The 16,985-nt window shown below is 36.7% G+C and overlaps 2 protein-coding genes across 6 annotated transcripts in view; one reads left to right on the top strand and one right to left on the bottom strand.

Moving 5' to 3' along the window:
- The first annotated feature begins 2,949 nt into the window (after positions 1 to 2,949).
- On the top strand, positions 2,950 to 8,013 carry LOC306844647 (leucine-rich repeat-containing protein 40-like). The gene is made up of 15 exons (XM_079376931.1): positions 2,950 to 3,198; positions 3,476 to 3,657; positions 3,948 to 4,021; positions 4,110 to 4,239; positions 4,563 to 4,686; positions 4,773 to 4,915; positions 4,991 to 5,163; positions 5,441 to 5,531; positions 5,656 to 5,701; positions 5,816 to 5,924; positions 5,999 to 6,106; positions 6,188 to 6,298; positions 6,692 to 6,769; positions 6,890 to 7,075; positions 7,251 to 8,013. The coding sequence occupies exons 1-15, from the start codon at positions 3,054 to 3,056 to the stop codon at positions 7,354 to 7,356; spliced, it is 1,806 nt and encodes a 601-aa protein (XP_079233057.1). The 5' UTR covers positions 2,950 to 3,053; the 3' UTR covers positions 7,357 to 8,013.
- A 1,845-nt stretch (positions 8,014 to 9,858) lies between these two features.
- The window catches only part of LOC306844987 (leucine-rich repeat-containing protein 7-like), a gene marked incomplete at both ends in the record, with an annotated part of 75,236 nt that continues 68,109 nt past the window's right edge, over positions 9,859 to 16,985 (bottom strand). For all 5 annotated transcript variants that reach the window (XM_079377459.1, XM_079377462.1, XM_079377463.1 and 2 more), the window contains 3 exons: positions 9,859 to 9,966; positions 11,457 to 11,531; positions 12,420 to 12,512. In XM_079377459.1, coding sequence (XP_079233585.1) covers positions 9,859 to 9,966; positions 11,457 to 11,531; positions 12,420 to 12,512 — 276 coding nt within the window. The remainder of the gene's footprint in view (positions 9,967 to 11,456; positions 11,532 to 12,419; positions 12,513 to 16,985) is intronic.

The following is a 16,985-nucleotide window of genomic DNA, read 5'->3' on the forward strand; positions in this document are numbered from 1 at the left end:
AAAATAAATAAATTATTATTATTTTTATATGTAATTTAATATTATATTCAAGTGCAGTATGCATAAAGCTTGAGCTATTCAAATATATATATCAAATTGATGTGTTATTTATGTAATAATATTAATAATATATTCTTCTCATTATTGTTATTTAAATGACACATTTTTGTCAATATACTATTTTTACTTTAATATATTACAAAAAAAAGTTTTAAACTGTATCTACTTTATTATTTATCTTCATTATAGATGAGTGGATATATCATGAATCTGGTTGCATAGCAGATGGTGTTTACTTATAGCACCATCTGCTGATCATATTACCATACTGGATTCTACACTTGGACTTAATGGGTCATTATGGCCCGGTTTCACAGACAGGGTTTAGCCTAAACCAGGATTAGGCCATAGTTAAATTAGGACATTTAAGTAATTTTCATAACCATGCCTTAGAAAATACATAACTGGTGTGCATCTTAAGACAAAACAAAGGCACTGACATATTTTACGATCAGTCAAAGCAAGTTTCTTTCATCTGAAAAAGCTCAGATTTACATTTTAGTCTAGGACTAGTCTTAAGCCTTGTCTGTGAAACCGGGGGTATGTGTACTGTAAATCCATAAAGCTTCAAAACACTGCATAAGCAAACCAGGAAACAGTTGTAACATTAAAGGGAGAAATCATCTTTTTTTATTTTTTTTTTATTTAATATAAACAACTATTGTGAGCTGAAGATGTAATTGATGTTTCATATAAAGGTCAACACATCATAATAAGCTTTCTACTATGTTAGTAAAAGTTTAAAATGTCTAAATTATGGTAGAAATATTTTATATACTATTATTTAATGTTTATACAGGTGCATCTCAATAAATTAGAATGTCATGGAAAAGTAAATTTATTTCAGTAATTCAACTCAAATTGTGAAACTCGTGTATTAAATAAATTCAGTGCACACAGACTGAAGTAGTTTAAGTCTTTGGTTCTTTTAATTGTGATGATTTAGGCTCACATTTAACAAAAACCCACCAATTCACTCAACAAATTAGAATACTTCACAAGACCAATAAAAAAAAAACTTTTTTAGGGAATTGTTAGCCTTCTGGAAAGTATGTTCATTTACTGTATAAGTACTCAATACTTGGTAGGGGCTCCTTTTGCTTTAATTACTGCCTCAATGCGGCGTGGCATGGAGGTGACCAGTTTGTGGCACTGCTGAGGTGGTATGGAAGCCCAGGTTGCTTTGATAGCGGACTTCAGGTCCTCTTGACAATACCCAGGTTCAGGTCAGGCAAGTTTGCTGGCCAATCAAGCACAGTAACACCATGGTCATTGAACCAGCTTTTGGTACCTTTGGCAGTGTGGGCAGGTGCCAAGTCCTGCTGGAAAATTAAATCAGCATCTCCATAAAGCTTGTCAGCAGAAGGAAGCATGAAGTGCTCTAAACATTCCTGGTAGATGGCTGCGTTGGCTGTGGACTTCAGAAAACACTGTGGACCAACACCAGCAGATGACATGGCAGCCCAAATCATCACTGACTGTGGAAACTTAACACTGGACTTCAAGCAACATGGATTCTGTGCCTCTCCACTCTTCCTCCAGACTCTGGGACCTTGATTTCCAAATGAAATGCAAAATTTACTTTCATTTGAAAAATAAATTTTCATTTTTCTCCACAGCCCAGGTAAGACGCTTCTGGCTTGGTAGCCCTTTTCCTGAAGATGTCTGAGCGTGGTGACTCTTGATGCACTGACTCCAGCTTCAGTTCACTTCTTGTGAAGCTCTCCCAAGTGTTTGAATCAGCTTTACTTGACAGTATTCTCAAGCTTGCGGTCATCTCTGTTGCTTGTGCATCTTTTCCTACCCAAATTCTTCCTTCCAGTCAACTTTGCATTTAATATGCTTTGATACAGCACTCCTTGAACAGCCACCCCTTTCAGTAATGACCCTCTGTGACTTACCCTCTTTGTGGAGGGTGTCAATGATTGTCTTCTGGATCATTGCCAAGTCAGCAGTGTTCCCCATTATTGTGGTTTCAAAGAACAAGAAATACCCAGAATTATACTGTAGGGATGGTCATTTAATGAAACTCAAATATAAATTTGAGTTATCCACAGCCATATCACCCTGCAGCCCAAGACAGGTTGCCCACTGAAGCTAAGCAGGGTTGAGCCTGGTCAGTACCTGGATGGGAGACCTCTTGGGAAAACTAGGTTACTGTTGGAAGAGGTGTTAGTGAGGCCAGCAGGGGGTGCTCACCCTGTGGTCTGTGTGGGTCCTAACACCCCAGTGTAGTGACGGGGACACTATACTGTAAAAAGCACCGTCTTTCGGATGAGACGTTAAACCGAGGTCCTGACTCTCTGTGGTCACTAAAAATCCCATGGCACTTCTCGTAAAGAGTAGGGGTGTAACCCCGGTGTCCTGGCCAAATTCCCTCCACTGGCCCTTATCAATCATGGCCTCCTAGTAATCCCCATCCATTTGATTGGCTCTATCACACTCTCCTCTCCACCTGTAGCTGGTGTGTGGTGAGCGCACTGGCGCCGTTGTACTGTGGCTGCCGTCGCATCATTCAAGTGGATGCTGCACACTGGTGGTAGTTGAGGAGAGACCCCCACATAATTGTAAAGCACTTTGGGTGTACGGCAATACACAATAAATGAGCTATATAAATGCATCATCATCAAATATTGTAATATTTTGAGATACTGATTTTTGACTTTCATCAGCTGTAAGCTCTTATCATCAAAATTAAAACAAAAAACTTTTGAAATGTTTTGCTTTACATGCAATGAATCTAAAATATATGAAAGTTTCACTTTTTGAAATAACTTACAAGAAAAAATTAACTTTTTCACGAGATTCTAATTTATTGAGATGCACCTGTATGTCACACGAGAAAACTTTCCTTTTTCGGGACTTTTATTTAAAAAAAAAAAATTGGAGGACTCTTATTATAGTTATAGTTGACAATCGTTGACGTTTACTTCACAACATTACAACCTCATTCACGTTTACAGGTGTTTTAAATAATCTCATATTTCGCATTCATGTCTCGTTTGAAACGAGGAGCACATGTGGACTCTAGAGCGGGATTTAGGCAGGAGAAAGAAGACTGTCCTGTCCCATTTGGTTTACTGAAAGCTGCTAGAAAGAGCGGACAGCTCAATCTATCCGGGCGCGGTCTAACTGAAGGTAATATTACTAAATTACAGAAACACTAACGTTACCGGACACCAGTGAGATTAAATTACCATGGCTCCAGCAGATATGACATTTATCATTAATGGCATGGGAAAATGAATTAAAATGCCAAAGATTTGGTTCAGGTTTCTGTCCAAAAAGTTTGAATGAGATCTTATCTTATGACTGACATACAATAACAACAGCAGCTGTAGCAACAGTTGTATATTGGGGGATTGTGGTGAATTTCTGTAAGCTTCTACAGTAAGTGTGCTCTATTTGGGTTCAGTTCCTCAGAGTGTGTGGAGGCTGAACATAGACACACCTCAGGAGGCTATGCAGAACTTGTCATTTGGAGCTGCAGATCGGTGGTGGGAACAGACGGATTTGACCAAACTTCTGCTATCTTCCAACAAACTCCAGAGCCTCTCTGAAGACGTCAAACTCCTTCCTGCCCTGGTTGTCCTGGATGTAGGTTTTTGCACAGCTCCTTTTTACAAACTAAACCCTGCATATCAACACTTTTTATTCTATTCCTTCGCAGAGAAATATAAATGGCTAATTTTCTATGGTTAAATAAATGTAACTACTTCTATAAACCACACATTACTATTACATTGTTATATTTTATTTTATTATATACAGGTTCCACAATATTCACATTTAATAAAAAAAAACAAATGATAAATGTAATTTGAAAAAGTTCATAATGTCTTAGTTTTGTCTATACTATAGCTGCTTTCTGTGTTGCCTTTTTCCAGATCCATGACAATCAACTAAGCTCACTGACAGATTCTATTGGAGATCTAGAGCAACTACAGAAGCTCATATTGAGGTACTAATGGAGGCAACACTATGTACGGAGCAATATATCTACCTATTTTGAGTGTAAAACTTGTCATAATACCTGGTCCTCTCTGCAGTCACAATAAATTGACAGAATTGCCTTCGGGTCTTTGGAGACTTACAAACCTGCGATGTCTTCACCTGCAACAGAATCTGATCGAACAGATTCCCCAGGATTTGGGGCAGCTGGTTAATTTAGATGACCTTGTAAGTGACTGAGATCCTGTCTTGACCAGCAACAAACTCTTAACTTTCCAAGCATTATAAAAGCCTAGATCCTCAGATCTTCATTTAACATGTATACGCACTACCATTTAAAAATTTGGGGTCGGTAAGATCTTTTAATGTTTTTGAAAGAAGTCACTTATAGTTTGATCTGTAGTGTGCTGCTGTGTGAAATAATCTACTCCTGTATGATGATCATTTGTTAAATCTTAGGATTTAAAGATGTTGCTGTGATTTCAAGATGCTGAATATGTGTACTTAAGTATTCCCATTATTTGGTTGTTTCCTACTCTTCCCTCTTAAAGGATCTCTCCAACAATCATCTAATGGACGTTCCAGAAAGCCTGGCGAACCTGAAAAATCTTGTGAAATTGAATTTGTCCTGCAACAAGCTCAAGAGTCTCCCTCCTGCCATCAGTGAAATGAAAAGTATGTTTTGACAGTAGCAAGTGTGAATGTAAATCATGTTTATCGATTAACCTGTGAACTCATCCATCTTCTGTTAACCCTAACAGACCTGAGAATGCTGGACTGTTCCCGGAATCAGCTGGAGAGCATTCCTCCTGTCCTGGCTCAGATGGAGTCCCTCGAGCAACTTTACTTAAGACACAACAAGTTATGCTTTCTTCCCCAACTGCCCTGCTGTAAAACACTCAAGGTAAACCACAACCACTGATGTGGTAGAATAAGTTATGATTATCTTAAGGCGGCGGCTAACACAGGGCTTTTTAAGGAACTCCACTGTGGGAACAACCAGATTGAGATATTGGATGCAGACCATTTGAAGCACTTGAGTGCTCTCAGTTTCTTGGAGCTCCGAGATAACAAGGTGAAGAGCCTTCCTGAAGAAATAACCCTACTGCAAGGCCTGGAGCGCCTGGATCTTACTAACAATGACATCAGCAGGTGCCCGGAATGTTATTTTATGTATACTATAAAACACTGTACCGTAAGATGGGCGAGCACAGCTTAAAAAAATTCTCTTTTGTAGAGTACCGGTTTTAAAGTGATGTCTCTCCCAAAAATTTAAATTATCTTGTTTACTCTGCTCATTTAATTCCAAAACTGTATGACTTTCCATATTCTGAACCTAAAAAAAGAAGGTATTTGTATTGTGTTCTGCAGAAAAAAGAAGTTAAAATCATAAATTATCATAAAAAGCCTCTCTCTTTTTGTGAAACAGTCTGCCGTGTGGACTTGGCACATTACCCAAGCTGCAGTCTTTGACTTTGGAGGGCAATCCACTGAGGGCAATCCGCAGAGACCTCCTGACTGTGAGTGTTCAACACATCACAGCTGTAAAAGGGCTTTTCCTGTCTTCATTTTGTTCTTGGTAGTCTCATATACAACATTTAAAAAGTCAGAATATATTGTTATATAAGATTTATTTCAATGCAGAAAGGCACTGGTGAACTCCTGAAATATCTCAGAAGTCGAGTACAAGGTATGTCTATATAATCATGTAAAGATTTATTAGTTTTTCAGCCTCATTCATTATAAAAAGGACAAAGAATGTTCTCTTTTGTAACATTGTGGGTTTGTCTTGTTTGAAATGTAGAGCAACCAGATGGGGGCTCGAAAGAAGAGCCAAAAACAGCAATGACCCTCCCAAGCCAAGCTAAAATCAACGTGCATGCCATCAAAACTCTGAAAACACTAGACTACAGGTAACAAAAAATCCTCCCAAGTGACTTAGCAGGATTTTGTGTATTTAACAGTAAAAACCTGCCATTTTAATTAGTGAGAAACATGAGGCATCCATCCCAGAGGAGGTGTTTGATGCAGTTGGCGATAGTCCTGTGGCCAGCGTAAACTTCAGCAAAAATCAGCTGACGGCAGTTCCACCCAGGTAATACATATGGGCCATTCCATCTCATTAAAAGCATTTCAAAGATTTACTGAACACTTACTATTCTCTCATTTCCTGCAGACTTTTGGAGTTAAAGGACACCCTAGCAGACATTAATCTGGGGTTTAACAAGCTAACAATGATTCCGGTGGACTTTTCCAAGTTGAAACAACTGGTACATATAGATCTTAGGTAATCCTTAACTTAATTTATGTCCATTTAAGGCTCCAATTTAAAGATCTTATTTTGCTAATTCAGTGGTTCACAGATGTTTTTGCCACATTCTCTCAAAAGTTTACACATTTAGCTAGAGTGCTATTTTTAAGATGGCACAGAGCGTAGAAAAAACTACAGTAATTGTATAGCAGATGGAAATTTTGCAAAGAAAAAAAGTAATATCTGGATTTTTTTAAATGACCAGTCTCTTTTTGTCAGATATTTTGTGCTCTGATAAGTGTCACTTCAAAGCAAAATATTACGTAATGAATATGATTTAAATAAATGTAAGTGACCTCATTTACCATAATTTACCGTAACAAAGTGCACTGAACTAATGCCTTTTTCTTTTTTTCTTTTTTTTTTTAGAAACAATCTATTGAACTCGCTGCCAATGGAGTTAGAAGGCTTAACCAAGCTGCGGAGTGTCATTTTGTCTTTTAATAGGTAGGTTTTACCATTTTCACCCTCACCCCACCATGTAAAATGAGCAAATGTATAAAATCAGTTTGACAAAATATAAATAACATCACTGTTTTGGTGTTTTTTTGTGGTCATTCTCTTTAGGTTCAAGTCATTCCCAGAAGTGCTGTACTGCATCTCATCCCTTGAGACTATTTTAATCAGTAACAATCAAGTTGGAGGCATTGATCCAGTCCAAATGAAGACCCTAAATAATCTATCTACTCTGGATCTGTCCAACAATGATATAATGCAAGTGCCACCAGAACTTGGCAGCTGTACCAGTCTGAGGTGAGCGTAATTTTCCTTCTGATTCTAGCAAACTGTGGACTTTAGTATGTAGACTCCATATTTGATCTTTTTTAATAAAAATGAGGCAGCGAGAACAATCGTAAAAACTCATAAAAACTGATTACTATTACAAAGTTAGTTAAGAATGATCTTATGATTTATCCTATATCTTTAGGGCTCTAATGCTTGATGGGAATCCTTTCCGTAATCCAAGAGCTGCCATCCTCAGTAAAGGAACAGATACTGTCCTTGAGTATCTCCGAAGTCGTATTCCAACATAATCCTCGCGTTTAATGTAACTTTAACCATCATTGATAAACGATCAATTCTTGTGCCATAACACTTTGATTATTTGCACTCCCTGACAGTATAAGACACAATAAATTGTCTCCTGCCACTTGGCATTGTAAAGTCATTACAGGCTTTTATAAACCAACCTTCAGCATGCGTTGTAATGAAATGAAGACGTTGTCAAACAAATGAACCAAAACATGTTGTTTGTTGAAGTTTTACATTTTATAATTGCTTTTCAGTGTGAATGTTTATATTTTCCATTTTAAAAGCACTAGTAATAAATTTATCGTCTATAAAGGACCACAGAATGACCAGTAGTAACAATAGTGACATTTTTATTATTTGTACAATAAAGATACATTATTCAAAACAACTCTTAGATACTGAAAAAAATCTGTACTCCAAAGCCGAAAATGGCTCCAATATTTGCTGAACAGCATTGGACTTTCTTCTCCTTTTTATACAGGTTTGTTATTTAAATTTTTTTTTAACTAAAATGTATTTTAAATATGTACATATATCATCTGCAAAATGCATTCTAGACACAGAATATATGTCATCGATTACATATTTGCGGTAATGCAGAAAAAAATTGGAAGGAGTAAACTTGCATGTGCAAATAAATGATATGATAAATTGTCACTAATTCTTTTGAACTAAATTGAATTTCTTCTAGATATAATTACTTTTTGCACAAAAATGAAACGGCATTCAAGTTCAGTAAGTCTTAATACTGCAGAAAGCTTTAAGTACATTCACAATCTATTGGAATAAATTATTTAAATGTCTCCATTCATAGTTATTTACATCAATACTGCAATTAGACTGAATAGTACCATATATTACCTTTTATATTCAATAGGTCTTTAAACACATACAAAAATGACCATTTGTATATTCATATACATATGTTTATGACACAAATTCACAATTACTTTAGAAAGAATTGTACATATTTGTTTCTAGTGTTTCCTTCCCTCGCAATCGAACTCTCTGTCCATACATTGGTTTTGTTCTTTATAAAATTTAACAATTTGAGCATAGCTAATTATATCAATATATTAGAAACCATTATTTGAAAACATTTAGTAAAAATAATCATTATCAAATGTTCTTTCACAATAGTATTTGAACAATTAATTGCATCATCCATAATAATCTTTATTTAGTAATCAACAATATTTCTCTGAAGCTAAATGCAGTGGATGTTGTGTTGGGGTCTTTCAGAGTGCATTTCGGCTCCAAACTCCTTCTAAATGCTACATTTTTAGCAACATTTGAAACATGCCCAGGGTTGTTGTTTTTTTTTAGGGATATTATGGCACTGTTTGTCACAATGACTGATTTAAAAAAAAAAAAAAAAAAAAAAAAAAAAAAAAAAGTGGCCAAAAGAGATGTAAAACAATGGTTATGTAAAAATGCTTTGTACAAAACTCACTGACCCCTAATAAGCATCCTAATAAAACCAGTTTAAGAGTGAAAGCATGCTCTAATCAGTAAAGCCTTGTGTGTACACTGTATCTAGTCCGTTTTATGACAGGAATTCCCTTTGTTATTCCGTTAAAAAAATATTTAAAAACCTTAAAGCAGCGTAACAACAACAACAACAACAAAACAACTGTAATTAAGCTTTTTTGCCTTTTGCCTAAACTGTAGTATGTGATATGAAAGTACATTTTTATATAGAAAATGTTGTTGCCAATAAACTGCCACATGTGTATGAATTTTCCTGGCAGCCAACAAAGGTACGTCGGAATAAAAAAAAACTAAACAAAAAAACATGGAAATATATACTTAGCAAATGAACAAAACCCACCCTGATCTGGGCTAGGAAAAATCCATGAATGCCAATAGATGGTGCTGCAGGAAAACCACACAAATCGAAGAAATAATGCTTAGGGATTCATTTCTGTCATTTGATTTGTGCAAATACAGAAGGTTGGGGCTTATCAAGATTAAAAGGGGACTTTTTCGATTTCCCTAAATTGTTTTCGTCTCTTCTAAGTTGTTACAAAAAATGTGTTAGAAAATCATCAATGTGTCTTTTATTCACATTCTACGCTCTTATCACGTTTGAGTTGTAAATGTATATATTTACACAAGGCATTTACAAAGTTGAGGCAGTGTTATGGTGGGTAAATGTCCTTAAAAGCAGATGTGCTTTCATGCTCCAAGATTAAACCGAAAAGCTGCTAGAAAAAAAAGGTACAAAATAATACGCCATATAAATAAGCAGGAAAAATGCACCCACTTACAGCCACAGGCTGAGAAAAAGAAGAATATCAGCAACATCAACGAAAGATTTCAACCAATGTATGTTCGTGTAGAATGTGTAAGCCATATGTAACGTTATTATATATGTCCTCTAGTGTACATTTGGCACTGGAATTTGCCATTGGTCCAGCAATTGGCAAAATTGTTCCTAGATAAAAAGATGTACAAGTTCCTGTGTTCCATCTGGGTGAGAAGTCTTTAAGCTATAAAAATATTTATGTTGTGCTCTCCCTTAAGATTACCAAGTCCACAGTTTTCGGGAAATTCTTCAGAAGAGACACTGCAGTTTCATGCTCCATGTGTAAGAAACTATGTCCGTTGGCCTGCAATGCAAGAATGAAGCACATGGTAAACAAAATGAACAGGGAGAGGCGTGGAAGAAAGGAGGGAGGGAGGAATGGAGGGAGGAGGGCAGGAACAGGCACGGCAGCACAGGAGGGCTGGGAGCAGGCCTAGCTCAGAGAGGATAAGGAGATGTACACTGTGAGGGAGAGAAAAGAGAGAGAGATGCACACAGGATATCATGCTGTAAAAGGAGAGAAAGTGGAAAGAAGCTGGTTTTTAGACACTGGATCTGTGGAAAGAGAAGGAGCTGCTTTCTGCAGGCCATTCTAGTGGCGTACACTGACAGTAACACACAAACAGAGACAACCCAATAACTTCCCGTGAAGTTATTTAGGCACACAGAGGCTGGATTGCCCCTGTATAGGTAAAGCAGCAATGCCAGGCTTTTTGCTTTTGGCAAAATATGTAGACCGATCCTATCTGAACAGCAATTTATAGGCTTGGATGATGATTGCATGGCACTTTATATGTGCTTTTTTTTGGGAAATGTTCTACAAAAAATTAATACATTTTTATATACTCTATATTTATGCATACTACAATTCCAAAGGTTTACTGGAATTCAGTAAGATTTATTTAAAATTCAAAATAATTAACTCTGTAAGGATGCATTAAATTGATCAAAAGTCACAGGAAAGACATTTGCAGTGTTTTAAATGCTGCTCTTTTGAACTTTATTTCTATTTTAATCAAAGAGAAATGTATCACGATTTCCATAAAAATACTAAGCAACATAACTGTTTTCAACACGGATAATAATAGGAAATAGGTAACACTTGAAAATATACTGCTAATGCATTTAACATTTTAATGTAATCATAATGTTAATTAGTAAAATGTAATTCATTGTTTGTTAATGTTACCCAATATAAGTTTTGAATTTAAAACATGCATTAGTAAATGTTGACATTAACATTGATTAATATTAATGAATGTTGTGCAAGTATTGTTAACTAATGTTAACAAATGAAGTCTCAGTGTAAATTGTTAATAATAATAATAACATTAATATTGTTCATAATGATATTTAATTAGTAATTTTTGGGAGGTGAAGGTATATATTTCGCTGCACTTTAAAAAGACCAGATTCAATCTGCATCGCAAAGTTAAATGTAAATTGAGGTGGTGTAGATTAGTCTGTTTGACTGATTTACATTTATTTTGTAATATGTGATTAATAAAATTCATCAATTTATATTTTATAATGCCAAATATATTTCATGCCATTTTACTGACTTACAAGACAAAAGGTTATACAAATCTGTTCTTTAAAATCAGAACAATAATTCATGGCAAAGTTTAACTTTGGTCAAACATAACAGAGGTCCATGCTCACTTGTTTGAGACGCGCACACACACACACACACACACTAGACATTTAATGCCACATGCAAAGCCCTCCACTGGCAGTGTGGCGGAAGATGCATTGTCGCAACTTGTGGGACAATGTGATGGAGAACAATGTTACCTTCAGAATTTTGTCCCCTGGTCGAAGAACGTTGGAGGCAGGTCCATCAGGCTGTACCCTAGTAACAAAGATACCCTATAAGTCAAAAGTGATATGAGGTTAGGAACCACATGGTGACTATGGTTTAGAATCTTTGCCTTTTAATCTGGATTTAGATTTTCTTGTTTCTCTCTCTCTTTTTTTCTAATAAATTCAAAGGCAATATATAAAAAAATTATCTTCATCTATAAAAGTATTAGCTTTTACAAGTAAATGCAAATGTTAAACTGAAAAAACAAATGTAAAAATTACTTTTATTTTAGAGTATTTTGTTAGTGACATTGTTTTTTTGCTGGAATCAAGGCAGAGATTATAAAGCATAAAGATTAAAATTACATGTGGGACCCATCAGTATGCGCCATGTCAACAACATATCAAGTCTTATTATTGGCGCTACATGTTGAGAGTCCACCAAACTTTTCATCATTTCTTCAGGGCTCACAGGGATTCGGCTTGTTAAAGTACCCCCAAAGCAACAATACACAACACAAGCAGTCTTTATGCTATGCTGAAAACCATATGAGAAAAAAAAGAACGACACTTTTTCATGCAAATCTAAACACAGTATGATATTAATACACATTCCTAACATACAGCTACACATGAAATGGAAACTTGGTCTTTTTTCATGTGCTTCAGGAACATCTGAGTCACAAAACACTTGTTTTAACTATCGCCAAATGTTGCCAAGACACGAAAAGGTTAAAAGGTAATGCAGTCAGCTGGTGTGCAAGGTTGTGCATTGCAGTAGCGCATGTTTCCATGGTAACTCTACTGTGAGACACACTTTACTAAATGAAGAGAGATGGCTTTGATTTTGTTCTATATAAAGCACTATTTTAATGCGATTTCTTAGAATGAAATGCTGAAATTAGCATATTACATATGCTCTGTCCTTTAAAACCGAGAGCAAAATGGTCTTACCATGTCCGAGGGCTTGAAGGGGTTTCCCTGTCCACTGATTCCCCCTGAGATGCTGAAACCAAGGCCAGGGTTCTTCTCGATCCTCACACAGAGCTGTCAACAACATAAAACAGAATTTCAACTTTAAGGCTAGGTCTACATTCTTCTGGATGCATCTCTTTATCCTTCATTTATCCATAGCCTTCCATTCACATTGGAATGTCGTTTGTGTAGACACTCGTTTTGTTGACAATGTGTTGTAGTGTCAACTGTGAAAAAGGAGGTATAGTATGTTTTAAAAGTACTAATAAACAGCCAATATGTAATAATAATAATATAAACTCTCAATTCTAAGAAAATTATCAGAAAATTGACAAATGTGAGATAAAAACCACAGTTACCTTTTTTATTTTTATTTCGTGGCAGAAACAAACAAAAACAAATTATGAGATATAAACTTAGAATTGTGAGGAGAAAAGTCTGAATTTTTATTTTATATCTCCTAATTAAATTTTTTTTAAATCAGAATTGGGAGAAACAATGTCCGTATTGTGAAAAGTCACAATTTATCCTTATAGGTAATTTGGCCAATCATAATCTGCCATTTCTGTACAACATGCAAAGCAGACCGGAGAGTAGTTGGTGGACTTGAACTTGAAAATGATTCTGTATTGACATCTTTCTGCGGTTGAAACAAGATCCCTTCTGATGTTCATTCATGTTTATTTCAAGCTATAATTAGTAAAGAGATGATCGGTTCACGTGCCGCTTGAACAGAGGCGCTACAGCGATCTGTCACGACACATTAAAGAGCTACAAAAGGGTATTTGTTTAAATTTCTTAAAAAAAAAAAAAAAAAAAAAAAATTTGAAACTGTAGCCTGCTTTGTCTTGTCTTTTTCTTGTATTGTTGTATCTTGTATTTTTTCACTGCGTGAGAACATGATGCAACAGACAGCAAAAATACAGAAGGGGGGCAGGTCTTTGTGAAGGGTCAGTTACATTTTATTAAATTTTTTTTTTATTCAGTGGCAGAAAAGGTCTTCCATACATTCAATTTTGAGATTTTGGTGTATATACACGGTTAGACATTTCTGTAATTTCTACAGTTATTTACTGTATATCACCCAGTATAATACTGCAAATTCCATTTACAGTAAATAACTGTAATACCATTTGCATCATGGGAATTTTCTGTGACGTCAGACCCCACATACAGAGACTTACTGTGTTTTTTTAAAATTGCTGTATACTACTGTATTTGCTGTAACGACCTCTTTGGCGCCATTCTATTGAGGTTGTTTTATTTTCCTAATTTCTTACATTTGGATTGACAAGATTTGCCCTGCACCGTGTCTACAGCGCCGCAACAGCTCCAAGCTGTACTACTGCACGTCAGAAATATACTGGCATCAGTTTACTGTCCGCATCCACTGTAGATAGTGTATATATAATGGGTTTTACTCGCGGCAGCACCGCAGGTTTTATGGCTAGCTGCCTTTCTAGTTTTACAATTAGTTTATAGTTTTTTTTTTAATGGAATTTAAGGTTTACTGCATTTTATTTTTTTTGTATTTGTACAGGTTTACATGCATGCAAAGTCAAAAAACGCTTTCGTTTTCTCAAAAAAGATTTAATTTGACCTAATTTCTAAATGATTCGTAAACGACTCGTGCGAAGTAGTTGGAAGAATCTCTAAACCCCTCCTTTCCGTGAGCCCTCACTGCTGTGATTGGTCAGATGGCGCAGTCCTTTGTGATTGGTCTACTGAGTACAGCGTGTGTCGGAAACGCCATAACGGAATGATAGGCTGTGTTTTAAATGGCATACTTAAGTACTGCTTACTGCCCAGTACACAGTGCATACTGCCTACTAATTTTTGAAGGTTAGTGTATGAAACGGTATACAATAAGCAACAAATGTTTCAGAGTAGTTATGCTTAATTGTCACATGACAAACACAAACATGAATTCAGCACAGCTGTCAAGATTGTTACCTTACAAACAAAGGTGCTAACTATTCTTTTTACAAAGGCTTGTTATTAAGGCCTCATACTAGTAAACAATATTGTCCAGCTGAACTAATTTCATAATTGAAGAACTTTACAGAGGCTATTGGACTGAACTGAATGAGCTGTCTTTAACTGAACAATATTTTTGGAAGTTACACTAAGTGGAAAAAGTGATATATTCTAGTTACACTAAGTGCAAATAATGATAAAGTCTGTTTACACTAAAATAGCAGCATTTTTACCAACAGGTGTGTAAATAGTAGTTATGTGGCAGATATTTATACTTCAGTACTGTAGTACATTATACAACATGCCATTAAACACATATATAACATATACCATCTTTGTTGTTTCTATATTAATTTGGAACGTCAGTGTGAAAATGACAACACAAATATATTAATATGCGTTTAGCTCACGCATTAAAAAGTTTTAATTACAGAAAAAAAGTGTGATTTATTTAATTGAATGGCAGACAGCACTAATGTTAACTTTTATAGAGGTTACTGTTGGTAATACACTGAACAAAATTATAAACGCAACACTTGTTTTTGCCCCCATTTTTCATGAGCTGAACTCAAAGATCTAAGACTTTTTCAATGTACACAAAAGGCTTATTTCTCTCAAAGATTGTTCACAAATCTGTCTAAATCTGTGTTAGTGAGCACTTCTCCTTTGCCGAGATAATCCATCCATCTCACAGGTGTGCCATATCAAGATGCTGATAAGACGGCATGATTATTGCATAGGTGTGCCTTAGGCTGGCCCCAATAAAATGTGCAGTTTTACTGGGGGGGTCTGAAAACCAGGCAGTATCTGGTGTGACCACCATTTTCCTCACGCAGTGCAACACATCTCCTTCGCATAGAGTTGATCAGGTTGTCCATTCCTTCTCAATGGCTGTGCGAAATTGCTGGATATTGGCAGGAACTGGAACACGCTGTCGTATACGCCGATCCAGAGCATCCCAAACATGCTCAATGGGTGACATGTCTGGTGAGTATGCTGGCCATGCAAGAACTGGGATGTTTTCAGCTTCCAGGAATTGTGTACAGATCTTTGCAACATGGGACCGTGCATTATCATGCTGCAACATGAGGTGAACGTCGTGGATGAATGGCACAACAATGGGCCTCAGGATCTCGTCACTGTATCTCTGTGCATTCAAAATGCCATCAATAAAATGCACCTGTGTTCGTTGTCCATAACATACGCCTGTCCATACCATAACCCCACCGCCACCATGGGCCCACTCGATCCACAACATTGACATCAGCAAACCGCTCACCCACACGACGCCATACACGCTGTCTGCCATCTGCCCTGTACAGTGAAAACCTGGATTCATCCGTGAAGAGAACACCTCTCCAAAGTGCCAGACACCATCGAATGTGAGCATTTGCCCACTCAAGTCGGTTACGACAACGAACTGCAGTGAAGTTGAGACCCCGATGAGGAAGACAATCATGCAGATGAGCTTCCATGAGACGGTTTCTGACAGTTTGTGTAGAAATTCTTTGGTTATGCAAACCGATTGTTGCAGCAGCTGTCCGGGTAGCTGGTCTCAGACGATCTTGGAGGTGAAGATGCTGGATGTGGAGGTCCTGGGCTGGTGTGGTTACACATAGTATGCGATTGTGAGGCCGGTTGGATGTACTGCCAAATTCTCTGAAACGCCTTTGGAGACGGCTTATGGTAGAGAAATGAACATTCAATTCACGGGCAACAGCTCTGGTGGACATTCCTGCAGTCAGCATACCAATTGCACGCTCCCTCAAAACTTGCGACATCTGTGGCATTGTGCTGTGTGATAAAACTGCACATTTTAGAGTGACCTTTTATTGTGGCCAGCCTAAGGCACACCTGTGCAATAATCATGCTGTCTAATCAGCATCTTGATATGCCACACCTGTGAGGTGGATGGATTATCTCGGCAAAGAAGTGCTCACTAACACAGATTTAGACAGATTTGTGAACAATATTTCAGAGAAATGGGCCTTTTGTGTACATAGAAAATGTCTTAGATCTTTGAGTTCAGCTCATGAAAAACGGGGGAAAAAGCGTTGCGTTTATAATTTTGGTCAGTGTATTAGTTAATTTTACTGCTGAATATCCATTTAAATTTAATTTCCAATTTTATAGGCCCCCAGAAAAAGATCCAAATGGCCCCCCACCCCCTTCAAATGTTCAATGTGATAATCCGGCCCTCAAATTAAGTTAATTGAATAGCCCTGGTATAGATTGTACCTTACCAATTCAAGCTGGAGTCTGATGATGAAATGGTTGAAGCGGCTGATCGACAAGAAACTGATTTGCAAGAACGACTGGAGCTGGATGTTTCTCAGTGGTAAGTGTCAAGCAGTGTTGGGCTAGTTACTCAATGTAATATATTACTCATTACTAGTTACTCCTTTCAAGAGTAATATTGTTACTTTACTTATTACTTTCCAGCAACAGTAATTAGTTACACTACAAGTTACATAAATTTTTCTTCATGCCCCACAGAAGATGTAACATCTTCCACATACAATTTTTCTAGAATGGTACTAACAACATATTTCTGCCTCATCATTTGAC

The sequence above is a fragment of the Barbus barbus genome, assembly GCF_936440315.1.
Source record: "Barbus barbus genome assembly, chromosome: 25".
In the NCBI taxonomy this organism is placed as follows: Eukaryota; Metazoa; Chordata; class Actinopteri; order Cypriniformes; family Cyprinidae; genus Barbus; species Barbus barbus.